General features: G+C 59.3%; 1 protein-coding gene across 1 annotated transcript; it reads left to right on the top strand.

Moving 5' to 3' along the window:
• Nucleotides 1-87: 87 nt before the first annotated feature.
• On the top strand, nucleotides 88-25,961 carry TRIM29 (tripartite motif containing 29). The gene is made up of 9 exons (XM_030333625.2): nucleotides 88-942; nucleotides 8,921-9,016; nucleotides 9,825-10,058; nucleotides 11,292-11,490; nucleotides 14,074-14,175; nucleotides 16,543-16,635; nucleotides 18,734-18,829; nucleotides 21,799-21,875; nucleotides 24,800-25,961. Exons 1-9 carry the CDS (start codon nucleotides 139-141, stop codon nucleotides 24,860-24,862), a joined length of 1,764 nt encoding a protein of 587 aa, XP_030189485.1. The 5' UTR covers nucleotides 88-138; the 3' UTR covers nucleotides 24,863-25,961.
• Nucleotides 25,962-27,993: the final 2,032 nt, after the last annotated feature.

Here is a 27,993-nt window from a genome sequence, read left to right as displayed (position 1 = left end):
CTCCTCCCCCTCCCCTGTTCCCTATAGGTGTTTCTCTGGGCTCTGCTGCCTGTCCCACTCCCCTCCGAGACGCCGGCCCGAGAGGTCACCCACCTGCAGCCCCAGCGAGTCCCAAACGCGCCTGCCCAGTGACCCGCCATGGAAGCCGCGGATGCCTCCAGAAGCAACGGGGCCAGCCCGGAAGCCAGGGATGCCCGCAGCCCGCCGGGGCCCAACGGCGCCCTGGAGAACGGGGCCAAGGGCGAAGGCCAGGATGCCAAGACCACCAATGGGCACGGCGGGGAGGCGGCCGAGGGCAAGAGCCTGGGCGGCGCCCCGAAACCGGGGGAGGGCAAGAGCGCCCTGTTCTCAGGGAATGAGTGGCGGCGGCCCATCATCCAGTTTGTCGAGTCCGTGGACGACAAGGGCTCCAGCTACTTCAGCATGGACTCCGGGGACGGCAAGAGGTCCCCCTACGCCGGGCTCCAGCTGGGGGCCGCCAGGAAGCAGCCCGTCTCCTTCGCCGAGAAGGGGGAGCTGCGCAAGTCTATCTTCTCGGAGCCCCGAAAGCCCACGGTGTCCATCGTGGAGCCCGGGGAGGCCCGGCGCAACAGCTACCCCCGGGCCGACGGCGGCCTCCTCCTGCGCTCCAAGTCGGGCTCCGAGGAGGTCCTGTGTGACTCGTGCATCGGCAACAAGCAGAAGGCCGTCAAGTCCTGCCTGGTGTGCCAGGCGTCCTTCTGCGAGCTGCACCTCAAGCCCCACCTGGAGGGCGCCGCCTTCCGCGACCACCAGCTGCTCGAGCCCATCCGGGACTTCGAGGCCCGGAAGTGTCCCCTGCACGGCAAGACCATGGAGCTCTTCTGCCAGACCGACCAGGCCTGCATCTGTTACCTCTGCATGTTCCAGGAGCACAAGAATCACAGCACGGTGACGGTGGAAGAGGCCAAGGCCGAGAAGGAGGTAATTTGCTGGGGCCTCTTCTGCGCTGGGGGCCCCCAGGGTTTGGGCCTCGAGTCTCGTCGGTCCCTGGCTCTCTCAGGATACGTTTCTTGCCCCTCTGCGCCTGCAGGCTGGGGGCCAGAGGCAGTTCCCTCATGCTCTGAGGCCTCTGGAGACAGGGGCACTGCCTGGATGAGCAAACGGAGGGGCAGGAACGACTGGGGGCCTGACCAAGGTCATAGGATAAATTCAAGTCTGATCAGAGAATCAGTGCTCAATCCTGCGCTCTGCCTGGCTGGGGCGATTCTTTTCTTTTTCTTTTTCTTTTTAATTTTTTTTAATTTGAGGGCCACAGAATTCTTACCACCTGAGCAGGACTGACCCCTGGGGCAGGGGTGATGGGGGAGGGGGAGGGCATTTGGGGGCCACTTAAACGTTCTTTTCTTCTGGCTTTAGAGTTTGCATTTGCAGTACAGAGGCTTCTTGTTGTTTATCTGATCCCCGGGCCGGTCTCTTGCCGTCCCCAGTGGCCTCCTTTGTCCTTCTCTCAGCTGGGCCGGCCCTGCGTGCTTTGTGTGGTTGCGTGCGCACGTGCCTATGCTTGTAGGTGGACACTACTTGGCGAGGGTTGGAGTTTGCGTGTGGGCGGGATGTACGTATATGTGTGTGTGTGTGTGATATGTGCGTGTGGGTGTTTAGTGCATATGTTTGTAGAGGTGATGCCTAAGTGTTTGCATGGGTTCTGTCGACGTGATTGCATCTGGGCTTCCACGGGGAGGAGCAGAGGTGTGTGGAGGCTTGTGAATGTGCTACACCTGGGGAAGGTGTTCTGGGCCAAAGGCTCAGCTGTGGTTGCTGCCCCTAGCCCCATGGATGCTGCGTCCTGCTCTCTTGTAACAGCAACGCGGCGGGTGGCCGTGGACAGCCTCCCCCCGGCGTGAACCTCCTGGTGCTCAATGTGGGGGACTTGACCTTCCTCAACAGCTTCTGTAACCATCCAGATGGGGCAGCCCGGGACTCCTCCCTGCTCAGCCTTCCTGACCGAGAGTTGGCCGATTACTGTCTTCCTGCACCCCTGGTGCCCACAGCCCTGGGCAGAGAGAGACGGGTTACAAATGAGGAAAGACCCAAAGATCCTTTTCAGAGGCCTCGTTTAGCCCAGGGAGGTGTTTCCTGTTTCCCGACGCCCGGACCCCAGCCTGGCTTCAAGCCTCACGCTGGGAGACGGGGCTGGGGCAGAGCCGTGGAACCCGTCCTTTGGGAGCTTACCTGGGAAACCACAACAGAACAAGGGCCATCATCCTCATCTACTGCAACCGAAACCCTGCAGAGGGTTCTGGGAGGCCTGACTGAGGTCCAGCCCTGGGGTTTGCCTCTCGTTAGCCGTTGGACTGTGGACAAGTCCCTACCGCTCTCTCAGTCCTGGTTTTTCCATGTGTGAAACCAAGGTGTTGGACTAGACTGGTGGTTTTCAAATTCCCCCATGGAGTCCTAGGATTCTTGGAGATGTCTTTGACACCTCCCCGACAAGGAGGGGGGCAGATATTGGTGCCAAGAAGGCAGGGGCTTCCGGCTCCCACTTCTACAAGCAGAATACATTCTTATTTATCTGTTTTATACGTAGGGTTTGCCCGCAAAGTGCGTCTGAAACAAAAGTATCACCTAAGAAAAGTCCAAGTGCCCCTGGAGGACTCGAGGGTCTTGGTCAGCCCTCTGTGGAGGCACCAGAAACTCAAGAGTTCACCTTCCAGTGCCTGGGGCTGCCGCAGGACTCAGAGACACAGCCCTCGCCCTTGAGGGCTCACGATGTAGGTCAGGAGGCAGAGCTCAGACGCACAAACAAGCCTGGGGAACATCCGCCCAGTTACACAGAAGCAGCCGTAGATCAACATCAACTTGTAGAGGGCGGAATGCCAGGCCAGCTGGACTGTAGCAGTCTCCTCTGTCTCCTCCTTCACCTTGCAGACGGGGACACATGCCCAGGGAGAGGAAGGGATCTGTGCCAGCATGTAGAGGAAGAAGCCCCCTAATTCTCTTCCAAGATTTGAGAGCAACTGAGAGGCAGGGCATTGAGGGGATGGGATCCAGGATACGCATGCTTTACAGGGGCTTTCAGAGGAAAATGTCTGATCCGCCGGAGTGACTAACGGTGGGAACTTCAGACAGCGTGTGTGTGCGCGTGCACGAGCGTGCACCAGCAGCCAAGGGGGTAGGCAGGGAGTGGTGCGGGCCAGCCGGGAGGCTGAGCTGGAGCACGGCTGTTTGTCTAGGCCTGGCTCTGCTGGAATGTCAGACGTGGGGGACGTTGGCACAGAGCGGGGTTAGTGGGTTGACTGATTGAAATGAATAAGCGTGTCAATCCCGGCGTCCTTTGGAGGCATCCCCTGCAGACCCAAACGTCAACCCACACACAGGTTTTTTTTGCAAGGAGCCCTGTCCAGAACCTGTTCTGCAGGCCGGCTGGTGAAGGCCCCAGGTGAGGTCATCTTAGACCTACCTTGAATGGTTGCATTAGGCTGCAAAGGACACCCAGGGCTGCGGGGGTGCTCATCTCCTGGGTTTCAACTCTCCCTGGAGCCTCTGAGCGGAGGCAGTGTTGGGGAAAAGGCCACTTGATGCGGAAGCATGACAGTCCTTCCTCTGGTGGATCCAAGACCAGAATGTTCTAGTCCCGCTCCACAGATGTCCTCCGGTCTGCCCTCCTGCCTCTGGACGGGGTGGAGTAGGCTGATGAGATTACATTGCACATATCCCTCCTTTTCTGTGTCTCACGGCCTGCCTCCTGTCTTATCCCAAGTCCCTCCTGCTGCATCGACTCGGGAGGGAGGACTCCTCCTGGCCCGTGGCTGTCTGCTCGAGGGTGACCTGCCCAGCCTCTGCACCACCAGCTGCGTGGCCCTGGCGTGGGTCTGGCCTGGGCTCTGGGTCGGCAGCCTGGAGAGGCACGAATGGGGGAGCACTCGCCTGTGGATGCCGAGGGGAAGCAGTTTATCCTGTGAACTATTTGGAGACAGGGGAAGAAAGGGACCAGCACGTGGCAGGAGACGCATCCATTTTTATGGACACATCTATGCACCAGAGGTTTACATGTTACTCCTGACAACAGCCCCACAGGGTGTGTGCTTTTCACCTATTTTATAGATGAAGACAGAGGCTTGAAGGTGCTAAGAGACTTACCTGAAGTCACAGTGCAGAGCGGCAGAGCTGGGGTTCGGACTGTTCCGGTGACTGTTTCCTCGCTACCATTTTTCAAAACGAAGTTTATTTATTTTGAGAGAGAGAGAGAGAGAGAGCATGAGTGTGCGAGCGACAGGATGAGAGGGAGACAGAGTATCCCAAGCAGGCTCCACGCTGCCATCACAGAGCCCGACCCGGGGCTCGAACCCACAAACTGTGAGATCAAGACCCGAACCGAAACCAAGAGTCAGGTGCTTAACCGGCTGGGCCACCCAGGTGCCCCTCTAGTATTTTAAACTTTGTTTTCAGGTGATGGCAGGCCTTCCGGGGGGGGGGGGGCGCCACTGGGCCCAGTGGCTCCCAACAACCATCCTTAGGTTGGAGTCACCTGGTGGGTGAATCATGACACTGCTTCTGGGCCTTTCCCTGGGAGGTTCTGGTTCAGGGGTTTGAGGCCTGGGATCTTGTATTTTTAAGTCTCCCTTGGGGATTCTAACGTGGAACCAGGTTGGGAGTCAGGGATCACGTCCAATATCACCAGGAGGAAACTGAGGCCTGGACAGGCGGGGCGACGTTCTCAAGGGCCCGCCGCTGGTCTGGAGCCAGCCTGGGTGGTACTGTGTCTGTCCCCAGTCGCCCCTTCCCTGTCCTGACACCCGAGGAAGCAGAAGGGACAGTAAGCCTCGGTGAGACAGACTAATGCTGGGCTGTTTGACATCTGGGTGGAAATGGGGAAATCCATCCAGCATTTCAGATCCTTATCCAGATAATTACCATTTGTCTGAGAGTACAAATTTGGCAATTAACTGGCTCATTTGGCAAATATCAGAGCCAACGGCCCGTGAGGTCAAATCAAGCCAGAAGAGGATCACAGCCTCCTCGCCCCCTTCCCTGGGGGCATGCAGGTCACATGTCCAGGTGAGCGCTCGCTCGGGTGTGTCTGAGGGCCCCATCGGATGGAGGCACCGGCTGCTGTGCCGTCACTCTGCTCTCAGGGAGACCTCTGGTCCCCCAAGGCCAGAAGGATTTGCAGGCAGGGTGGCTTACCCAGTGCCCATCCCGGGCAACAGAGCGGGTGGCAACCAGGCGAGTGTAGGAGAAGGGAACAAAGGAGGCATTTAGGGACAGGCCTGGGCAGGGTGGAGGGAATGAACCGGGAGTAGGAGGAAGTGATGAGGAAGGCGCAGACAGGGATGGAGGGGTGGGGAGCTGAGGCCCCAGCGGCAGGACTGAAGGGGAAGGACGCTGTCCGGGAAGATGCGGAGAAGAGGCTGCAGGTGAAGAGGCCACATACTACGACCTGAGTCCTTTGTTGTATCTTGGCCGCGGCCGCTTTCTAGTTGTGAGAACTCGGGCAAGGTACGTCATCTTCTTAGGCCTTCGTTTCTGAGTCTGTGAAATGGGGTGACACCAGGTTAAAGGAGACAACGCCAGACGTGTAGGTGATATTCAATAATACAGTTAAGTGTCGTTCCTCCTCCGAGTGTTGTGGGGGAACCCAGGATCGCGGAGCCTTCCTACGTTATCTTCTTTCCTATATCCCGCCTTTTCCAGCTTCGTGCAGCCCTGCTAAGCGGGCAGAAACTGCCAAGGGCCACACAGATGCTGGCTGCGTCCCCAGGGGTCTCACCCCAAACCCTCCTCTCCGAAGAGTGTAGCCCTCATCCCAGAGGCGAGCAAGGACCATTCTAGCCGCACAGAGCTCCCAGGCCAAGGGCCCTTCCCTGATCCCGCTGCGTCCTGCCAGTCTGGTCTTGCGAGGCCCTCTCCCAGCCTGTGTCCGACTTCCCCAGTGCCCCAAAGAGAGAAGGAGACTAGTCTCTCCTCCGCCCTGAGTCTCCCGCCCACTGCCGTAGACAGTGTGGCTCCACTTGTGCCCCTGCCCTCACATGTTTCCAGATCAGCCGCCTCCCCCTCCTCCCCTCTGGCTCTCCTCGCCACACCTCTGCCAGCCCCGCTGCCCTCTTCCCTCCTTCTCTTCCGCAGGATGGGCTTCTAGGGTCGGCCCTGGCCCCGGCTCTCCATCGTGCTAACCCCTTCCTTCTTACTCCATGGTTCTTCCACTCTCTTGGCCGGCGAATCCACGCTTGTCTGGTGAGACTTCTCCTCACCTGCAGGCCCCAGCCCAGCCTCATGTCTCCCCTTCCCCCCACAGCGGCTAGCAGGTGCTGCTTGCTGCACGTGACTCCCCTGGCCTTCACCTTCTCTGGTCATACCTTTTCCCACTGGCAAGGTCGGCCTTCCCTCATCCCCATTCTGCTTTCCCCAGGGTCCCCCGGGCTTCTGTTCCCCACGACGCAGGCCTCTGTGTGTGCACCCTTCACTGTGTATCCCAAGGCCGCACCTGCGGTCCTCACCTCTGGACACCAGCTAGGCTCCACCTGATCGCACTGTCCGCCCCCCCCCCCACCTCCCTGCTCGCCTGTGCCCCGCTGGCCTGCTCACCACACTGCACTCACTCTGCCAAGCCTGGCCCGAGCGAGAGCGTCCGGCACGGCTCCTGGACCACGGAAGGTGCCCCACACAAGACAATGCTGGGCCACAGGCCGGGGCTCTCTCTGTGCCAGGCACCTTCTGACAGCTTCACTGTCCTGCTCCCAGCTCTTCCCATGACCTCCTGGGGGGCGGGCCTCTTGTTGTGTCCACGGAAGATAGAGCCACCGAGGCACGGAGCACTTAAGTCGCCTGCCTGGGGGCGGCGGTAACTGGATTCAGATGTTTAGACTCGCAGTCCCGTGCTGTGGGTGGGCTCCCTGCTGGATCCCCCAGCCTCGTTCATGGGAGGGCTGCCCCTGCCCCCCACCAGCCACAGGCCCGGGGGTGGGAGTAAACGCACTTTCCTTCTCTGCTTTCCTGTCCATCAGGCCTTGTTCTGGGGGTGCCGAGGTAGGGGAGAGAGCGCCCGGCCAATTCCCCGCCTCCAGCCAGGTCAGGAAGTGGCTTCCAGCTGTCCCCTTGACCTCGGGCCTCACCCAGCAGCTCTCCCGGGATGGGCAAGGTGCCTGGCACAGACCCATTGTCCAGACTCTTGTCTCTTCCTATGACCCAGGTCCTTCCAGGCCACTGGATCTGCTCTACTGTCTGTGGCCTGGGCTCTCGGGCCCTGCATCCTCAGGGAGTGCGAAGGCTGAGTCTCCGTGTCCACGGTGGGGTCTTACTCCTTTGCTCCCCCACCGCAGTGTCTATCAGCTCCTGGCTTCTCCCCAGCCTTTTTCCAGAGACCAGGCCGGACCCTGTGCTCAACTTCCTTCATTCTTTCCTCCGGACCACCATTTTCTCTCTCTGGTGATGGCGTTTTCCACGTTACGGGATTTTCAGCCCATTGCCGGTGGGGCGGATGCTTACCGAGAACGCAGAGTCTCCTTGCCTGGAGGGCGCAGGAGCGTGGGCAGAGAGCGGGTGTGGGGTGGGATCAGGGGCCAGGGAGCTCCACACCTCCTGCCCCGGGCCTTCCCCATCTTCTCCACCAGCTCCCTGGCCCTCTGGGCACCCTTTCTAAGAAAGCCAGGGAAGCTGTCTCCACTACCAATCCACTCCCCTTGGGCACGTGCTGAGGGACCCCAGGTGGCGGCCTGTCGTCCGGGTGGAGCACTCTAAGTGTGACGTGTGGCGAAGTCTATACCCGGCTCAGGACCCCGTGCCAACGGAGCTCACATTCCCAGTGGTTTGTGGCCTCCTCATCTTGACTCTTCTTGTGGGTTCCTCAAAGAGGCAGCTGGAGAAAGGCTTGGAACTCTGTGTTCAAAACCCAGGGTAGTGGGGTGACCGCAAGCACCCCGAGGCATTCTCAGATGCCTTAGTCTTCCTGCCTGTTGGGTGGAGATCACCCACCAGTCTTCTGAGCTGGAAGGTGCTTTGAGAGCACTGGCAGGGGGCCCAGCAGAACAAAGAGGTGCTTCCTGGCTTGGCCTAATCGGCTTGGCCTTGGCTTCATGCCTCCCCTTTCGTCTCTGTGGTAGCTGCTTTCCAGAGAAGAAATTTCCCCAAATGGAAGGAAAGTATTATCTATACTTTCCATATCCATTAGAGCTCCCCTCCCAAGGCACCTCTCCTTGGTCCCCTTCCCAACCCACCCCAGACCCCAGCAGCCTGTGTCCTCCCCTGAGCGGGGATCCCTGGAATCTCTGCTTGTCTTCTCTTATCCTCCCCCCCCCGCCCCGCCCCATCACTGCCTCACTCACTGGTCTCCCCTTCCTCCTCCAGGACCCTGAATAGAGGTCTCCATCCTGCCCAAACTGCAGACTGCACTCTCTTTCCTGTAAACAGGTTTATAGCTGTGCCTGTCCAGACAGGAGTCCCCGTTGGTTGCAGCCTGGGCTCCTGCTTGCAACACAGGCCCCACGTCATGGCACAGAAACGTTGCACACTGTTACTGCCACGGGATACTCCCTGGGCTGGGCTGGGCTGGGCTGAGCTTGGCTGGGTCCCTTGCTCCCCCAAGCTTGAAGGAGACAGGAGCTTTCTTCCCTCTTCCCAGTGGCCACAGGTCCATTGAAAGGAGGGGGAACCCCATAAACAAACCTCCTTCCTGCTCACTTTGGGCGGACAGACCTGGCGGAGGTTTAGTCCTTATAGAGACACAGCTGGGATGTCCAGCCCCCGAGGCCCGAGTTCATAGCAAAGTAGTGTTTGGCTTGTTGCTGGATCCCTGATGAAGGGCACAGTGGCTGGCATACCTAGGGTCCCGATGAATGTCTGCAGAATGGAGGCCAAAGGGCTGGGTGGCGAACCTTGCCCAAGCCGGCCCCCTGGGTGGGTCCACTCCTGGATTCTCTGGTGCTCCTCCTCCCCGACTTCTCCAACCTTGGCTCCTTCCCTGCAGACAGAGCTGTCGCTGCAGAAGGAACAGCTGCAGCTCAAGATCATCGAGATTGAAGACGAAGCTGAGAAGTGGCAGAAAGAGAAGGACCGCATCAAGGTGGGCCGCCTCCATGCCTCAGCCTTGCCGTGGGCTCACCCCACCTGTCCCACCTGCGAGGAGCCAGGCTTGGCCCCCATCTACGCTGCACGCTTCTTCTGGCTCCTCCCACCCCTCTGGCGTCCCCACCAGTTCCCCTTCTAAGTCTGGGCCAGGCATTTGGGTGGGATCTTGTCCATCACCTTGTGCTCATTTGACATCATCCTAGCAAATAAAGCCCCTCCAGGTCCTCCAGGGGTGGAGCAAATAAAGCCAACCGGTCCTCCAGGGCCCTCCATTGTCTGGTCTGTCTACCAGACCACCCGGCCACCAAATGCATGACGTTGTCCTTTGACTTGTGCCAGTATGGCTGGATGTATGCCTGCCATGGTTTGAGTAACTACCAACCACAGTCCGAAATCACTGACTCTTGACCCTGGCTGCGTAAACAGCCCATCAATTCACTTTCTGAATGATGTTTGGTTCTAGCTGAGTTTCATAGAGCACAGCCTGACTCATGGGGGAACTTCTGGGTCTCTGGAATCGCCCAAGGTTGGAATGATGGCTCTAGTCAACCCACCCAGGGAGGAGTCACAGATAGATAAGGAAGAACGGGCTGTAAAAAAAACCCTGGCCATCTCTGTCAATAGATGATGTCAATGGTGCCTTTGAATGAGATTCTTAACCAAACAGGCTTGCTGGGTCGGGGCAGTAGAAATACCCTGCCTGGCTCTGATTCTGGGTTGGGAACCTAAAGATACATCCCGCGAGGGAGTTTCTTTTTAATTATGGAAAGCCTTTTTCTTCTCTCCTCTCACTCTGGACCCAGAGCTTCACCACCAACGAGAAGGCTATCTTGGAGCAAAACTTCCGGGACCTGGTGAGGGACCTGGAGAAACAAAAGGAGGAAGTGAGGGCTGCCCTGGAGCAGCGGGAGCAGGATGCCGTGGACCAAGTGAAGGTGATCGTGGATGCTCTGGACGAGAGGGCCAAGGTGTTGCATGAGGACAAGCAGACCAGGGAGCAGATGCAAAGCATCAGTGACTCAGTGCTATTTCTGCAGGTAACAAGGAATTCCTCCACCATTCAATCCCTCAGTTCTTCCATCTGCTTTCCCAGACCTTCATCCAGCATCCATCTGTCCATCATTCATTTATCTGCTACCCATGTGTCCATGCATTCACCCACCATCCATCCATCCATCCACCATCCATCCATCCATCCATCCATCCACCATCCATCCATCCATCCATCCATCCTCCATTGCATCTGCCCATTTACTTTTTCCATCCAAGCCATTTTCCTGTCTACTCTAAAGATGGCACACAAATATCACCTTGTACCAACTTCAGTTGATATGTACTAATGGTGCTTCGGGCTCAGTAGGAAAGAGTTCTGGGATTGATTAGCGATGCCTGCTGTGGTTATGGGGGAGTGGCATGTAAGCGCTACCCGTGTGTTGTCCTTGATCTTATCTGTGTGTCTATTCATCCACCCATCCTTCCAACTGCTAGAGTGTTTTGGGTACTACAGCATGCCCAGGACTCTGCTAGGTGCTGTGGAGAATAGAAAAGTACAAGATATGGTTTTTGCCCCCCAGGAGCTACAATCCAGCTGGGAAGATAAGATGTGTACAATTAGAGAGCAATATAGAAGAGTGTGTAATTAAATGATAAAGCATGTGGTTCGGGAGATAAGTTCTGTGGAAGCTCTGGGAAGGGCAAGCAGGCAGGAGTAACCTAAGACAGCTTTGTGGAGGAGATGGAATTTGGACTGGGTCTTGAAGGCCCAGAGAGGTTTGAGAAAGAGGAGGGACTCTCCAGTGAGGGGGAAGGGAGGGGAGAAGCACAAAGCATGAGGCAGGCTTGAGTATGGCACGTAAAGGTGGAGGTAGTGCCGTGGCTGACCCAGAACATTCTAGAAGTTCCTTGCATTTCCTTAGTGCTTTCACTCCCAAAGATGCCACAGCTTGTGTCACTCTCATAAACCCCTGTGAGGTAGGATGAAGTGTCCAGTTGTGGAAGTGGGAACCGTAGAGTCGCATATCTGACTACCAGCTCCATCAGAGCTGTTAGCCTCCAGTGGAGTTTGGTCAAACCCTTTCATTTCACGGAGGGAGAAACTTATGAGGACAAGTGTGGCTAGTTGGTAGCAGAGCTGTGTCTTGAATCCAGCACATTTGGCTCCGGGTACTGAGTCTTCCAGCTGGACTGAGAGCCCCCTGCAGAGGAGCCCCCCTCCCCCCACCAGCTCCCAAAGACCTAGAAAGCTAATGGCTTCTTTCCTTCCTTGGTAGGAATTCGGTGCATTGATGAGCAATTACTCCCTCCCCCCACCTCTGCCCACCTACCACGTTCTGCTGGAGGGGGAGGGCCTGGGACAGTCGCTTGGCAACTTCAAGGATGACCTACTCAATGTGTGCATGCGCCACGTTGAGAAGATGTGCAAGGCCGACCTGAGCCGCAACTTCATTGAGAGGAATCACATGGAGAACGGTAGGTCCCTCTGTGGGCAGGTCCCACGGCCACGGGCACTTTCCTCTGAGGCCAATCCCTGCTGCCTGGGCTGGCACCTAGCCAGCCAGCCCCTCATTGTTCCAAACCACCCATCCTACCCGAGGGATTCGGGGATTGTAGGCCTCCGTTGAACTTGCTGCCAAGGTCATGCAGTGATTACAAGGGCCCTCAAGGGCAGCGAGCGTCTGGGCACTGGCTGCACAAATGCCTCCTCTCGGTGGGTCATCCATCAAACTCAGGGATTAATTTCATTCAGGTCTACATCTGATTATGGACCTCAATCCAACAGCTGTGTGGGAAAGCAGATGCTGCCATTTGTAAGGGCCAGACGCTAACCTGGTGGCTTTGCGGACTCCAGTAGACATGACCTAGAACCGCATCATGCTTGGAGGGAGAGCTTACCTGTCACCATGGCTACACTGAGTGGTGTTGAGCCCAGAGGCTAGACCTGGCCTAATGGGCTGGCTGGGGACAATGTGATACATGTGTCTCAGTGATTCACCAGCGCCCCTGAAGTCAGCTTCTCTTCTGAGTCATGCTGTCCCCCGCGGAGGCCAATTGAATCATCTCATAGAAAGCCTCCTCATCTGAGAAACTAGTCCATTAAGTCTTTTCTCACCGGCCCAGCCTAGTCCTTTCAGGGCCTGATGCCAGAGCACTTTCTCCCAAGGCCCCACCCGGTGGCCCAGGCCCAACACAGGGCCTTAAGGACACTTCTGGCTCCAAACACCCCAAAGGAAGTGAGTGGTCCCTGTCTTTTGTCTCCAGGTGGAGCATGCGATTCTCTGGGGATGAGAAGGGGATAACGGCGTGCAGATGTGCTGAAGTTTAGGGGGGCATCTATATGCGTTGGTGATGGTGCCATCACACGGTGTCCCTGTGAAATGGGAGGGACATTCAGTCGCACCTGAGGATTCTTGAGCCATTGCAGCAAGACGATCATTTGGCTTCAAGAGGCATTCAGATCCTGAGCTCCTCCTAATGACAACGGTGATGACACCGATGGCGATGGCTAACGGTGACTGAGCACTCCCTGTGTGCTGGCCTTGTGGGAGCTCTCCACTTACCGCAGCTTATTTTCCATGCTGGATGGACTGCATTTCACAGACGAGAAGGCTGAGGCTCGGAGGAGCAGCTTTCCGAAGGGCACACAGCTAAGCAGGGGATGTAGTTAGGATTCACACTCAGCTACTCAGTTTTCCACGTCTTCCCTTCCGAGAAGCTGCCGCTGCTGGTGGCTGTGCAGAGGGGTCGGGGAGTGTGACGATCACGGTCCCTGGGGTAGGGCCTCGAGGGCAGAGCCCCTCATCTGAGGTCTGGCCAGACCAACGAGGGTGGCCCTGACTGGGTCAGGGTGGCCTGCGAGCCCTACCGCCCGCCCGCCCGCCGTGCCATTTCTAGGTCATGGCCGTGCCGGCCATGGCCTCTGTGCAGGTGTGGCCCGGTGCCCGGTGCACAGTGTGCAGGGAGGCGCTGCGAGGAGCAGGGTGGTGGTGCTGCTGATGTCAGTGGCCCTGCACCTGTGCCCGGGGCCCTGGGCCTCCACGTTGGTTCTTGGTCGCTGCTGTGTTGTTGTTGGGAGTGTCCCTGGCTAGGGCGGGGTGGCCGGGGGGAATGGGTGGGTGGCCAGTGAGTCAGACCTCCTCTCTTCCCGGATGCCAGCCTGCCCATCGGACCAGGGACTCAGCCTTAGGCCCGGAGACTAAGAAGCACCAGATCGCCTTCATCCGGGGCTTGCCATGGTGCTGGAAGGGTGGGTGGGGGCTGGGCCAACACCTAGGAGTGCCTACTGTGTGTCGGGCCCCTGCTAGGCACAGGTGGTGGAGATACAGGATGGGGGTCCGAGCCTCCTCTCGTTCCTTCTCTTGCCCCGGGGAGAGGGAGAGGGAAGGGCAGAGGGAAAGTAGAAGATGGGGAAGTGGCGAGAGGAAGGAATGGGGTGGGGAGGGCGAGCTTGGCTCCACAGATCTGTTTGGGTTTGGGGGTTTACTGGTGGGTGGGGGTGGGGTGGGAAGAGTCAGTGCCCCTCCCATTCAGCTCACTCCCCTCTGCGTGCCTCTGCTCAGCCAGCTGGATCCCTGGCCATGGGGGTCGGCGTGAGGACGTCATTCCATCCCCTCGGGCCACCAACAGTGGCTGGGACGAAGTGAGGAAGCGGGGACGAGGGCTCCCACCCCAACGCTGCCCTTATGGGCCATGTGACATTGGGCAAGTGGCTTCACTTACCTCCTGAGACGCAGTTTCCTTGTCTGTCACATGAGGATGTACACAACCAAGAAGAAACGGAGATCGGCAGCGCCTTGTCAACTGCAAGGTGCTGTCCCTGTGGCCTTACTGCCAAGGCTCAGTCCAGGGAGGCGGATGTCCCACTGTAGAGTCTCTCTCGCCTCCTGGGAGCTCAGGAGCAGAGGGCAGGGTGTTGCCTTCTCTGAGGTCGGAGACTCTTGCCTCTCCCTGGGACAGAGGGGCTATGGGCCAACTCAGCAGAGCCCAGGGATGCCCCCAAGGGCCGGCTTCTCCTCTCCACTTGCCCCTCTGGTGACTGACCCCTCTCCTTCCCAGGGGGCGACCACCGCTACATGAACAACTACGCTAACAGCTACACGAGCGAGTGGAGTGCGCCTGATGCCATGAAGAGATACTCCATGTACCTCACGCCCAAGGGTAAGGGAGAGACCCTGCCGTTGCGGGCCACGGGCCCGGAGACTCAGCCGGGTTCCGCCTTGGTCGAGTGACCGTCACTCGGTTTGCCTCGGGAAGTCCTGGGACATACCCGCTGTCCCGGTAGAACCTCGAACGGTGCCCTCTTTCACCCTCAGAAGCATCCGGGTTAGAGATAAGTTGCTGGCACCCTGCCCCTCACGGCTTCCCTCCCCTCCGGAGGGTCCCTGCCTCCAGTCCGAACCCTTCCTTGCCTTTCCTCCCGGAGGGTCCCCCGGCCGCTGTTTTCACCAGCGGCCGTCTGCCAGGCCTGAGCCGTGTTCCGCTTCCGCTTGAGTGTTTGTGGTCCCGTGGGAGGCTGGCTCCTCCAGAGCCAGTCTGCTCCTCAAGGGCAGGGAGACCGACGGCTGGTTCCACATTGCCTCACCTCTCCCTCCCGTGCCTGCCGCCTGGCCCTCCCTCTCTGGGCCTGGACGGTCCCGGCCGGGTGGGGGTATAGGCCAGAGCCTGCCCGTCCTCGCCCGGGGCGGTAGGTAGCCTGTCGCATTCTTTTGCACTGGCAACAAACCACAGTAGTGCCCGTTATGTAAGGGTGGGTGTGCCAGGCCTGTGGGCCCTCAGACAGAAGGTGTGTGAGTGGGGGTGGGGGGCGTCGGGAGAAGAATGGGGGTGTGGGGAAAGGTGGGAAAGGAGACCGGAGACGTGGGGAAGGCGCAGGGAACTGGGGAGGGGGGGGGCCTCCAGGCCAGAGCGCTGATTCAGACACCTCAGACACACACACACACACACACACACACACACACACACACACACACACCATGGGAAGGGCGTAGGGGATTTAGAGAGATGAGCTCAGCGGGAGAAAACTCTGCGCTCCACCCAACTTGAAAACAACACCTGGGCTCTGGCAGAGGCATGGCGAGGCAGCTGGGCACCCCGGGTGCCCCCTGCCCCACATTCCTGGTGAGGCCTGCCCCTTCCCCTCCCCGGGGCTCTGTCCCAGGTCTGCCAGTGGCTGAGCTGCACTAACCAGCCTCCCCAGCATCCCTTGCCCAAGCTGGTCCCTCTGAGGAACCCGGTGTGCGTCGATCGCTCCCCTTGGCTGGCCCCTGCTGGGCTCCCCTGCTCTGTGGAAGACCGAGGAGAGTGTGGGTTCCACCGTGAGTCTGGTCGTGGGGTGGGGAGCAGAGCAAGAACAGGGGTGGAGGGAGGAGCACAGAGCTGCCAAGGGGCTGTCCCAGAGCCAGGACCTGGTGACTTTGGCCTGGTCACTGCCCCCTCTGAGAGGAGACAGATTAGGCTCAGATGCTAGGAAGCCTTTCAGCTTGTCACTGAGTCAGGCTGTGACATTAGTAGGTGGAAGAAACAGGTTCATCCGGTGTCCCCGCCCCTGCACGGAGGACAGGAGGAAGGAGGAAATTTGCCCTCCGGGAGCTCCCAGGCTCAGGGTAGAGGCAAAGGAAGGGCCAGGGAGAGTCGGCAAGGGGATCGGGAAGCAAGGCCCACCCGAGGGCCACTGGCATGAGTCTGGGGGCCCCGGGGCAGTGGGCTCGGGCAGGGAGACTTCCCGGTGGAGGTCGGCTTCCAGGCCCCCCGACATGGGCAGTGTGCTCAGTAAAGAGGCGTGGCTGTGACGGACAGAGGACACCTGGGTGAGAGGAACCACAGGCACAGGGGTTTAGAGAAGGACCAGCAGGTGCTGGTTAGGTGGGAGGGGAGGGGCCGAAAGAAGGACCCTGGCACATATGGGGAGTGTGTTTTCTTCACCTGTGAGGTGGGGGTATGAATCCCAGTCTGCCGTCCTCTCAAGATTGTGGGAACCCGAATTTGGAGGTTGCCGTGCAGTGTAAGGTCTTGTCCCCGGACGGGGAAGCACCCGAGAGGTGTTTGCGGGCACCCACTCACCATCTCTGGAGAGCTCTTGCTTGGCCCAGGGCCTGATCCCTGGGCCCCCTGCACGGTTGCCGTGATCCTCCTTCCTCAAGGGCGCCTCATTTCCTGGCCTCTGGGGTCTCATTCACACAGGGGACTGGCTCAGGAGGGAAGTGTTGGCTTTTCCAGCCTCTGGTGACCTTCAAAGCCCCCTGGGTAGGGTGACCATACGCCCCAATCTGTCCAGGTTTACACCTGATGTTCTTGCATACTTAATAGCCCTCCTTCCTTCTCAAGTGTCCTGGCTGGAGGGCAGATTAAGTGACTGCCTATCCTAGACCCAGAGGAGCTTGGTGGTGAAACCCAGGTCCTGAGACAGGCAATGGGGGCTGTTCGGGGACCAGGAGTCCCATATAACCCCCAAGTCAGGAGCCATGGGCCTGCCTTGAACCAGACCCACCTTTCTGCAATGATGGTTCCTGCTCATCTGCTTCACAGGTGGGGCCAGGACATCGTACCAGCCAGGGTCCCCCAGCCGCCTCTCCAAGGAGACGAACCAGAAGAACTTCAACAATCTCTATGGCACCAAAGGTGAGAGAATGGCCCAGTGTGTAGATGGGCAGGGCTCGTGATGTGAGGGGAATGTGGGGGCTGAGGTGGGCTAGGGGCCCAGAGACAGGTGGGAGGGGGCCTGCTGAGCTCAGAGTGTGTGCGTGTGCGTGTGTGTGTGTTTGGGGGGGCGGGTGTGACCTCATTAGTTGGGCTACGGAGAGGCAGCCGGGCACCTGGGCATCGCTGAGTCCAAACGATCTTCCTCCCCCTGAAGGGTGAGTCAGGGAGACTGGGAGCTGGGGTTAGGTGTAGAAGCTTCCCTTAGCAAGCATGGGGACACAAGGACCTGAGGGGGACCCGGTCCTTTATGGATTTGGACACTTCTGCACGGAGAAGTCACGGTGGTTAAGACAGACTAGTGTAGCTGTAAAGGGAGAGGATGGCATCATACGAATTGGGGCCGTCCCTGGAAATCCGGGAGGTATTGCCACCCTTCGAGGTGAGTGGCATGCCCTTAAGACCCGGAGAAGGTGAACTAGGGGCGGAGACGTGGCTTCCTCTGGGAGAGCTGCCAAACACAGAGACCCCTCTGCCCGGTGCACCGAGGGCACCGTCGTGCCAAGGGTAGGGCCATGCACCCCAAGAACCCAGGTTCCGGGAGGCTCTGAGGTGCGTGCCAGCCATGTGCAGGGAAGGAGGGGATTGGGGCATCTCCACCAGAACCCCCACCTCGGATGTGGCACCGGGAGGTCTGAAGAGGTGAGGAAGGGGGTGGGGGACCTCTTCGGTGAGGACATGGGCCCTCAGAGATCTGGCGGGTTGGAGGGTCAAGGGCACCCGTGGACAGGGCACTGGCCAGGCCTCTGTGTCAGGACTGGGTTCACACTGCTACTACCACATGCATGGTAGACGCTGGGTCTGTCCGGCTCACTGCTGCAAACCTGGAGGGGGGAGCTCAGCAAACACGAGTTGAAAGAGAGGAGGAGTGGAGAGTGGACAGAAGAGTTGAAGAGTGTTAGGAGTGGATCCAAACAAGTGGATGAAAGGGTGTGGGCCTCTGGCCCCTCGGAGCTCTGGGTGGGTCTGCTCCCCAGGGGCCGTGCTGGAGAGCCCTCCTGAGGTCCCCTTGGCAGGGGCTCACGGTGGGGTGGGCAGGCGGCCCCAGCCACCTCTGACCGCCAAGCCCCAGCGTCAGCCCCAGGCAGGCAGCTGTGGGAGAGGACCACCAGGGAGGGGGCTGTCCGGACTGCTGAGAGGGAGGGCCCGGGACGGCTGCGTCGTCCATGGGGGGCTCTGAAGCCCCAGACTTGAGCGTCCCCATGGTGCTCCTGCCGTTCTTTCCGTGCCCTCCCTGCTGCCTCTCCTCCTCCAGACTACGGGGCATACTTCCAAACGGACACTTGTTCCTGTTCAACTTGGCAAGCAGAGTTTCAGGAGTAGTATCAGCCGCTTCCGTCCCCGGGTGTTCGCATGTGTTTGTATTTATTTGTTCTTTCGTTCATTCCTCCATCAACCATACAAGGAAATCTTCTAGGAACCGGGCTCAGTGCCAGGTGCTGCGTGTGATGCTGGGCCAGACAGGCCTGCCCCCTGGCCCCATGGAGCCCGGGGGTGGGGGGGGGACACAGACGATGAAACTTGCCATTAGGACCCAGGGGGAAGAGGGGTGCAGGGTGACGTGAAGCCTGGGGCCGAGGCACACGCAGATTTGGGGGAGTGACAGGGAAGCTGACGTCAGAAGATCCAACATATGTGTTGAGGATGGGGAGCAGGTCGAGTGTCTGTGCCTGGGGTGCTGGGGGAGCTCAGGGGTAGCCCGGATGGAGGGTGGAGTGTTGGAGAGGAGGGAAGGGAGGTGAAGCCGGGAGGTGGAGGTGCCGGTGAGTGTGGGGGCGGCGGCCCAGGAAAGTGCTGTGCGCTGATTGAGGACTTGGCACCTGAGTCCCGGCCTTGAGGTTGGGCAGGGATGTGCAGACACCTTGTGGTTTAGCATGAGTTTGATGGCAGGAAGGATTGGCAGGAAGCGGGACGGGGGCTGGACAGATTGGCAGAAATGGTCTCGTCCTGCCCTCTGCGTCCCCATACGAGGCTGCACGGGGGGAGCACGGGTCTGATGCCTCTTCCCGTGTCCTGCCAGGTAACTACACCTCCAGGGTCTGGGAATACTCCTCCACCATTCAGAGCTCTGACGACCTGCCCGCTGTCCAAGGCAGCTCCTCCTTCTCCCTGAAAGGTGAGCGGTCCCCACCCTGCCCTGCTTTTCCTGTCACTCGCTGAGCTCTATGCTGGTCTCTGCTCCCTCCCTCACCAGCCGCCTGCCCTGTAGGGCACAGACCCCGGCTTGAGAGCCAGGGAGCTGCCTCCACCTGTGCCTCTGCTGTTAGAGAAGCGCGGGCTACACCAGCGATGGCCACCAACGGTGAGCCACATCGTCAGGACGTGACCATGCCATATGCCCACTGCCACCCCTGACATCCCCAGGGTGCTTCCCTCGGGCCTAACTTTGGAGTCCTCCCGCTGCAGAAGGTTTACTTAACTTGGTTCATCCGGCGACAGCCGGCCTCAGTTGACTCGAGAGCCCTGTGGCCACGTAGCAGCTGCCAACACGCTGCAGAGTCAGAGTCCTGTGAAGCCTTCTTTCGCAAAGGCAGGACTACACCACTTCTAAGGCCTCCCGAGTCTGACTCTGCTCCCCAGAATTCTTTGATGAAGCTGAGCGGTCAGTGACTCATGTCCCCTGAGGTTGGCCAGGGCCCTCGTGTCTCTTCTGAAAGGCCCCAGGGACAGCTCTGTGGACTCCGGTATAAGCCCCGTCTGTCTTCGGACAAGCATCTGGCCCGGAAGCAAGGATAAGCAGGTTGGCCAGAGTCGGGGGCGGGGGGAGGAGAAAGGGGCTGTGCAGGGCAGCAGACCCCCAAGCTGTGGCCTCCGAGGGTGGCTTTATCAGTCAGCTGTCCCTTCCGGGCTGGAATCCCAGCCTGTACCCAGGGCTGGGATTCTTGGAAGGACCAGCTCCCCTTGCTCGCCTTACAAGCAATGTGACCGGAGGGTCCCAGCCCGCAAGACCCCCACGGATGTCCTCTCCCCGAGCCAGGCCCAGGAAACCGGCACTTGCCCTGGCCTTGTCTGCCTCTTAGCACATCCCTCCCTGCTCTCTGGTCAAGCCTCTAGATCAGAGGCCACCAGTCAGGGAAGACAGTCACCCTCCGGTGTGATTTGGAGCTTTCAGGCTTCCGTGGATCCCCCCATTGGCCTGCAGTACCTCCCCTGTCAAAGGCTTGGCCCGAGGACAGCCCCTCCTCAAATATACCGAGCCCCAGAGGAACAGCCCAGGAACATCTGTGGTCGCCTTCACACAGATCAGCCCATCCCAGCCGGTAATGGCCTCGGATGGGGGTTCTGGGCAGGTGCCTACCTGTGTGCAAGCAGAATCCGCACACCGCGCCCCCCCAGCCCCCCCACCCGCCGTGAGGGTGGACCCCACCTGCACCTACTCCCGCGGCCCTGGAAGGAGGCAGAGATGCTCAGCGCTGCCTGGATAAGGCTGCCTGGATAACAGCGCCCCGGGGGGAGCTGTGACTCCCTCTGGCCCCTCCTGGGACCAGGCCGTGCTGCTAATGCCTCTCTCTCTCCCTCCCAGCAGGCACTGGGAAAGTCCCCTATCAGTTCACCACCTCGGGACAGGCCACCACAGAGTTTTCCAAACCCCTGGACGGCAGCGGGCTGTTTAAAAACAATCCTGGTACCTGCCTGTTTTCCCTCCCCTTGTCTCTCCCACAGCAGGGCAGACGGGACATCCTATGGGGCTCTCTGCCAGTTCTAGGGGACCCTGGTCCCTCCTCCCCAGAGTCCCCTGGAAGAGGGATGCATCCCCGCACCCACCACCCCCCCCCCCCCCCCCCCCCCCCCCCCCGCCAGCACCCTCCCTAGCTCACCCTTCCCCTGGACTTCTGTCTGCTCTACGCGGCTGGTCTCCTGGACCACACACCCCCCCCCGGGCCCCACCCCCATCCTCCCCTCTCTCATGGCTGGCATGGGTTTTTCTTTCTGGGAACTGAGAATTGAGATCTGAATCCCCCCCTCTCTCCATCTGCCACTCAGGACCCGCGGAACCCTCTCTCCCCCAGATGCGGGGAGAGACCTGGCTTCTCTGCTCTGTCTCCACCCTCTTGCGGAGGGCAGACCAAGAGAAGGGTCAGCCTGGCCGGCAGCCTGTCAGGGCTGCAGGTGGTTTCTGGGCCTGACCAGCTCATCCTCCTCTAGAGCAGCCCAGAACAGGGCTCCGGGCTGCCCCAGCCAAGGACAGACCCTGTTTATTTCTTGAGCTTCTCTAGTCCGGGTCATAGTCCGTTCCTCCCCAGGCCCTGCGGACTGTCCCAGCAGGCCGATGGCTGAGGCTGACAGTGCCTTCCACTGTTCTGTGGTCCAGAGGTCCTCCCAGATCCCACTGGGCTGAAGGGGAGCGGGGTAGGTGGGAGGATCAGGCCCGGGTAGCACCCATGTGCTCTGGGCTCCGTGGGCTTGCTCTCTTAAGCCCGGACCATAGCCACCGGGCAAATTACTGCCTGTCCCTGGCCCCAGCGTCCCGCCCCGCAATAGGCCAGAGGCAGAGGAACTGGGCAGGAGGAACGTGGGGATGGGTTTCGACACCCCACAAAAAACTGCCGCTCCCTTGGCCGTGCAGCTGGGGCCAACCGCTGAGCTCACAGAAACGGGGTGAGGCTGAAGGAGAAGCCGTGTGCAAAGTCCCCACGGTGGTGACAATGGAGCCCTGTCCAGGCAGCGTGGGCAGTTGGAAAGGGCGCCTCCTGGTGGGAACGCTGGCAGGTTGTGCTCATGGGAAGACACAGAGCCAGTGGTGTGAACCTTCAGGGTGGGTGGGGGGAAATCCTTGGGGAGTAATGTGAGCCTGACCTGGATTTGGCGGCCACACTCCCCTGCGGCCTGGCCCCACCCTCCTGGCCTGTTCCTCCTCCCTCTGTCTGGGTGCCTTTTCCCTCTGGCCAGCCTCCCCAGGGTTTTCCACTGCCCCCCCCCCCGCCCCCCACAGCTGCTGCATACCTCTTGAGGGGCAGCCACACTTGGTAATGGGCTGGATGGAGCTTGGTGGTCACTTTGGAGATGGCACCCGTGTTACTGTGGTCCTGGAGGCCCTGACTGCCCAGCCCCTCTCCCTCTGACCGGCGCCTCCTGTTTCCGCAGGCTATCCCTCCCTCATCAGGAGCCAGAGCCCCAAGACCCAGCCCCAGACTTGGAAATCTGGCAAGCAGACTTTGCTGGTGAGTAAGGGACTGCCAGGAGAGCCTGCCTGGGCATAGGTGTGTCCAGAATGGGCACTGAATGGGGCTCCCCAGGGGCAACTTCCCAGGGGAGGTGATAGGGGGATGGGGACATCTCTGGGATGGAGGGGGGAGGCGACAGTGGCCTGAATACGGACACTCAGCCAAGGGCAGTAGAGACCTAGGGCTAATAGGCAGTGGGTCTGGGTAAGCACACACTTTCTGGGCCTCAATCTTCTAATCTGTAAAGTGGGCAGCCCTGGGTTTTTTTTTTGGTTTTTGGTTTTTTTCATTTGGCAAATGGTTGCTGGGTGCCTGTGTTTGCTGAATGATAGCTTTGTCCTCCTCAGCTCTGACAGTGTGATATTCTCTGTCCAGGGGACAGACATCCTAGTGACGGGTCCCACTTCCCTGCGGCCATTCCCCAGCTCTGACAGCACAGAGGCCATGGGGGTTATAGTGCGGTGAGGCAGAGGCTACGGTGTTAAGAACAGAGATGTTTTGGGTTCAGTAGCTAATGACCCTGAACCAGGAACTGAAAAGCCACACAAGAGGGGAGCATGACTTTGGGGGCCAGCCAGCTCATGGGATCCCAGATTCCCTCTCTGAGACTGTTGCCCCTGTTTTATAATGTAGTACTGAGATGAAGTGACCCCTGATAACCTTTAGACCTGACCCAAGACCTAGGCAAGCAGGGGCTTCCTCGACAGGCTGTGCCCCCACCTTCTGCTGTGCATATCTCTTTCCACTGACAGAGTCAGACAGCTGCCCTGGGGTATGGGTGGCATCAGGGGCTCTGCCAGGGACAGGGGCTCGAGTCCCTCGCTCCCTGCTGTCTTTGCATTTCGAGGTCAGAGCGTGGGGAAGTGATTTGCTCCGGGCCACGGTGACTGGGGCTGGTTTAATTGGAGAGAATCTTTTGATTTGCTGGTGAGGGGAGCTAAGTGATAGTGTGTGTAATTTCGAGCTGGGTCCAGAGGCATTGTAGCAGCAGGACTGCAAAGAGCAGATATGGGGAGAAAGAAAGAGGGTTTTTGTTCCTGGACTCGGTCCTTCCCCTCCCAACCACATACTCTCACCTCCGAGAGCCTGGGTCCCTGCAGAGAAGGCTCATTAGCAGTGCTTGGCAGGTAGGGTTCTGACGTCCGCAGCTCGCACCCAGCACTGGAAGGATGCTCGTATGTATGAGGCAGGTGATCGTATGTGAAGAAGGCTGGCCTGGGGGTCCGGAGGCCTGGGGTCTGGCCCTCACCCTCTTACCGACTTGCTGTGTGGCCTCACGTGAGTCCTTCTTCCTCTGGGCCACAGTTTCCACATCTGTAACGAGAGTCAGATGGCCTGGATGATCTCACAGTCCTCCCAACTCTGATGTGCCCTGAATCAGGGAGGGGACAGGGGCAGGCTGGGAAAATGGGGACAAGCCCAGAGGCCTTGAAGCTCTGTTCCTGCCTACCCACCACTCTGGGCTCTTAACAGGACAGCACCCTTCGCTGACCTGTGGCCCATTTGCCTGACCCAGCCTTCCAGAAAGAAAGAGTTCATCCATTTCTAGGTCTATTCATGTTGCCTTGTTGCCTACCTTCGGGTCCAGGCCTATTCTGCCACTGGGGAGCCATGTGACTTTGGCCATGCCTTTCTCCTTCCTGGGCTTCTGTCTCTTGTGTTGCTTATTTTTAAAAACTTTTTTTTTTTTTTTTTTAACTTTTAAAGATTTTGTTTTTTAAAAGTAATCTCTGTACCCAACATGGGGCTCGAACTCAACAACCCTGAAATTAAGAGTCACGTGCTCTACCCACTGAGCCAGCCAGGCGCCCCTCTTGCATTGTTTAATAAGTGGTTTAACCGAAGTCTGAGCTAAGGACTCGGCCCCCACACTCCTCAGGCCCCCAGTTCTGCTCTGGACCAGACGTGGGCAAGGAGCTACCAGTAGATACAAGTTTCCGGGCAAGCAAGGTCAAGGGCAGGGGCTGGAAACATCCTCGGTGTCTCCTGTACCGGCATCAGTGGAGGGTGAGATGGGCTCGGTCCCTGACCCAGCTCAGGGACAGAGCCACTTCCAGAAGCCCACAGAGGGGCCGGGGGTGCTCACACAAGGCAAGCAGCAGCGAATCCCGGCCTCTTCGCTGCTGGAGGATTTCTCAGGGCCCTGGTGAGCTGATTGGGAGCAGAGTGGGGGGAGGAAAGTTGTTGCTGACTCTGTGCTGAGGACGCTTCCTGAATCCCGATGAGGGGCCAGGATGAGAGAGGCAAAGGGGCTGGGTTTGGGCAGCTCGGTGTTGACCTGCACCCTCTCTGTCGGTGGGAGTCATGCGGAGACGACAGAAGCAAATGCTTGAAGACCCAAGGGGTCATTCGGAGACATGGGTGGAATTGGGGGGCGTGCTCTGGAGCTAAAATGCTAGGGTTCAAATCCCAGCTCCCCTACTCAGCTGCTGGGTGGCCGTGGGAAGTTGCTTAGCCTCTCTGTGCCTTGATGTGTTCATGTATAAAACAAGGATGGTAATAATAACCCACTTAATTGGGTGGCTGTTAAAAACCTAAATGGGTCCATCTATGGAAGACCCTGGTAACTGCATAGTGCAGTTCCGTAGAGGTGAAAGCGTATACAAATGGGGGTTCTGGTGGGCTGGGGGTGTTCCTGGGCCATGGAGAGAAGGTTTGATGAGGGGCTGAGGTTCTTGCTCCTTTACCAATGGACGGGAATGAGCTCTCATTAGGATATGAGCCCAGAGACTCCAATAATACTGGGGCCCAACCCCGCTCACAAGGCAGGGAGAGCTTGCAGGCGAGGCCGCAGGGCCCTAGAGTTGTGGGTTCAGGTTACTGCCGCTTCCTGCGGGGACATTAGGCTAGGGGGTCTGGCTAATAGGCTCAGCTTTCATCTGCCTCCTCCAACGACTCTTGTTTCGCCCCCTCTCCCGCAGTCTCATTACCGACCGTTCTACGTCAACAAAGGCAACGCGATGGGGTCCAACGAGGCCCCGTGAGTTCCAGACGGACAGAAACGAGGCACTGCCACCCCTGCCCTCCCCGGCTGATCCTATTCCTCTTGGCATCCTTCTCATCTGGGTGGATGGGAGCCTCCCCCCTCCTCCCCCATCAGCCATGCTCCATCCAGGCCCCTCTCCAGCGTTGGGACTTCTGATGGTCACCGTCTTTCCTGTGCTCAGAGGCCAGCCGTCGCAGGGGTGGGACATAGGTGGGCCTGCCTCCCCTAACCCACCACCCTCCTCCAGGGTGGATTGCTGGGGCTCCCGTGGGTGCCCACGTGGTAGCAGCCTGCCTCTCCTGCCCCCCCTGCTGTCTTGAGGCCTGTTGGCCATTTCTCTCCAGGGCTCCTTCCCGTGTGATGTGGTCAGTAGATGCTTGGCCAAGATAGTTGCCCATCTCCCACCCGCATGGGCCCACCTTCTTCTTCCCAGCAGCCCGGCCCCATCAGGAGACTGGCCCTAAGTGCCCTGCTCTGGTCCTGCCCACCAGTGCCCAGCCCGGAGGAGCCTGCAGGCCCTGGCCACCATGCAGGAAAAGCTCCCAGTGTCTGGCATCATCCTGGCCACTTTGGGCGTCACCATATCTACTCTGAGTCTGAAGTCCCTGGGAATGGGGTCTCCTGGCTGTTAGGATGGTCTTAGCCAAGATACTTCCCTCTTCCACCAGCTGAGATAAGCAATTTCCTCACCATGATACAATCCATCCACGAAAACAGCTACTGGCCCAGCTGCCCCAAGGGAAATGCCATTTACCTATGGAATTTTCATGGTTCTGCAATTCTGTGTCCTCTCCAGCAATGGCAAGTGAGCAGGTGGGGGGAAAGTGGGGCTGGGCTGGTGACTTGCAATTTCCACGTAACTGCCGCTGTTTCCAAGGGTGCCTTCCACACTGCTCCGCACCTGTCTTCCTCCTCCCTCTGACTACCTTCCATGTCACACGCCGTCATGGGGCTCGGGGCCTGCAGAGGGGACCACACCAGGAACGGCAAGGTGGGGCCCTTCCTCCTCTCGCTGTCCCTCCCAAGGGCCCTGAGGGTTCTGGGGAGGGGGACATTCAGCCTGGGCTTTCCCCTCCTGAATAAACCATTGATCACCCACTTCTGTACTGAACAAGCATTTCTCGAGGGTCACCAGAGGGGCCCTCTGCTGAACACTTCCCCACCGCTGGGGGCATTGGAGTCATCTTTCCTCTTTCCTCCAGAAGACGTGGCTCCTTCAGGTCTCCCTCCTCTCCTTCCCCACCTCCCATCAGAGTCACTGGGGTGCAGTGCAGGAGACTGGACCTTTGTCAGGCGGGCCTCAGCTAACAGTGAACAGAAGGGAGGATGGTGGGGTAGGGTCCTGCGGTACATTGAATACCCAGAGGGCTTTGCGTGCTCTGACCGCCTCCCCTACCCCCCTGCCAGCCAGCCTATCCTGCAGTCCTTGGAGGGGAGCAGGACCCAGGAGTGGCTGGAGTCAAGACTGGCCAAGCGCTTCCCTGTGGTGGGGAGGGCTTTCTGGGCAGGGGGACCCCACGGCCAAGGCCTGGCAGGAGAACCAGTGGGCTCCTGAGGGCAACACCATCCTGGGCTGGGGGCATGCAGGAAGGAGATGAGGCTGTCCAGGCCCTGGAAGCCCAGAGAGGCCAGGAGGGGTAGTCAGGGAAGGCTTCCTGGAAGAGGCAAGCAAGACTTGGAAGAGAGAGGAAGAGGGTGCAAGGAAAACACACCCTTTCCCTGGTGTGGCCGGGAACCCCCCCCCCCGCCCCCCCGCCACCGCCGCAAGTCTCCTTCATTCTCACTGTCCTTCCTTGTTCTCCCTACCCGAGGCCAAGGGACACCAGGGGAGCAGCTCTCTCCCCTGCCACGTAGTCAAGGTACCTAAATGAGCTAGCTGCTGGTGCATCATGGAGGGACAACCCCCTTCCCTCCTCCCTCTCCCTGCCCTGCTGGGCCAGTGGCCAGACTTTCCAGAGGGGGCTCCTTAGAATCAGAAAAGGGAGGGGAGAAATGAGCCAGAAGCAGAGGACAGAGGGGAAGGGGTAAGACAGGAAAGGATGGTGAGGGGACACGGGGCATCTCAGGAGGATGTGCAGCAGTGTGAGGGAAGCTACCTACCACGGAAGCAGTGTGCTGTGTCACCTCCGTGCCTTCCCTTGGGAGCCGTGAGGACGGGGTCCCCCAGGTTGGCCGCTGCTCCCTGCAGCCCCTGACCACGAGCAATTCTCTCTGGAGCCCCTCCCCCAGGCCAGCAGGTCCAGCCCGTGGGCACTGGGTGCCCTACAGCCTCCCAGACCTTCTTTAGGACCTGCCATCCTGTGGCTATGAGCGGGAGGAGGGTCACTCTCCTGGGCTCCAGGGATGCCCAGATTCTCTGAGAAAGCCCTTAGTCCCCCAACATTTGGGGCCCTTCCCAAAGCCGCTGGCTCCAGAAGAGAGAAGGACGGGGACCCCCTGTCTCGCTGAATCCCCCGGGCCCCCGTCTGCCCTTGGCCGGGTCCTCACCGGGAACCTCCACCTGCAGCCCGGAGGCCGGCACAGCGGGAGGACAGCCATGTCCAGAGGCCCCGGGTCCTCTGCTGGGGCCTGGGCGGGGATGTCCCCTGAGCACCATGTTCCCCGTCACTCTCCGCTGGCTCCGTTACCGTGAGAGCTGTGATAATACAGTGATCAGGAGAATCCTTGCTTCCATTTCTTGAGAATGCTTCCCTCAGCATGAGTGAAAACACTGGCCCCCTTGGAGGCCTCGAGACAGGGGCTCAGGGACGGGAGTGCAGGGGAAGGGAGGTGTCTCTCCCAGAAAGGGAGAGAAAGGAGAGGATCAATGCTGTTTCCACTCTTTTTCCTCTCAGCCCCAGCCAAGTCCCTGTCCCTGCTCCCCTGTGTCTGGTCCCCGAAGGCTGTGGGCTTTAGGCAATTCTAGGCCTGCTGTGGGTAGCCTACAGGCACGTGGGGGAAGGGCCACAGGGCTCTGGGCTGCGGGAGGGGGGAGGCAGAACTGGGGCTGAGCAGAGAGCCCTGGCTAGGTCGCTGGGAGTTCTCTTCCTGGCTCAGTCGCTTCTGGCTGTGTGATCTGGGACAGCTGCTTGCCCTCTCTGGGCCTGACCTTCCCCATCTACAGAAGGAGGTGGTGTTTTCACTGGATCA

This window comes from Lynx canadensis, chromosome D1, assembly GCF_007474595.2.
Source record: "Lynx canadensis isolate LIC74 chromosome D1, mLynCan4.pri.v2, whole genome shotgun sequence".
In the NCBI taxonomy this organism is placed as follows: domain Eukaryota; kingdom Metazoa; phylum Chordata; class Mammalia; order Carnivora; family Felidae; genus Lynx; species Lynx canadensis.
This window is presented reverse-complemented; position numbering and strand designations above follow the sequence as displayed.

Excerpts from the sequence above, each read along its gene's own strand:
- TRIM29 (XM_030333625.2), top strand. The coding sequence starts at position 139 with ATGGAAGCCGCGGATGCCTCCAGAAGCAACGGGGCCAGCCCGGAAGCC. Across the intron at positions 11,491-14,073 it reads GAGGAATCACATGGAGAACG|GGGGCGACCACCGCTACATG; the intron begins GTAGGTCCCTCT and ends TCTCCTTCCCAG. Across the intron at positions 16,636-18,733 it reads CAATCTCTATGGCACCAAAG|GTAACTACACCTCCAGGGTC; the intron begins GTGAGAGAATGG and ends GTGTCCTGCCAG.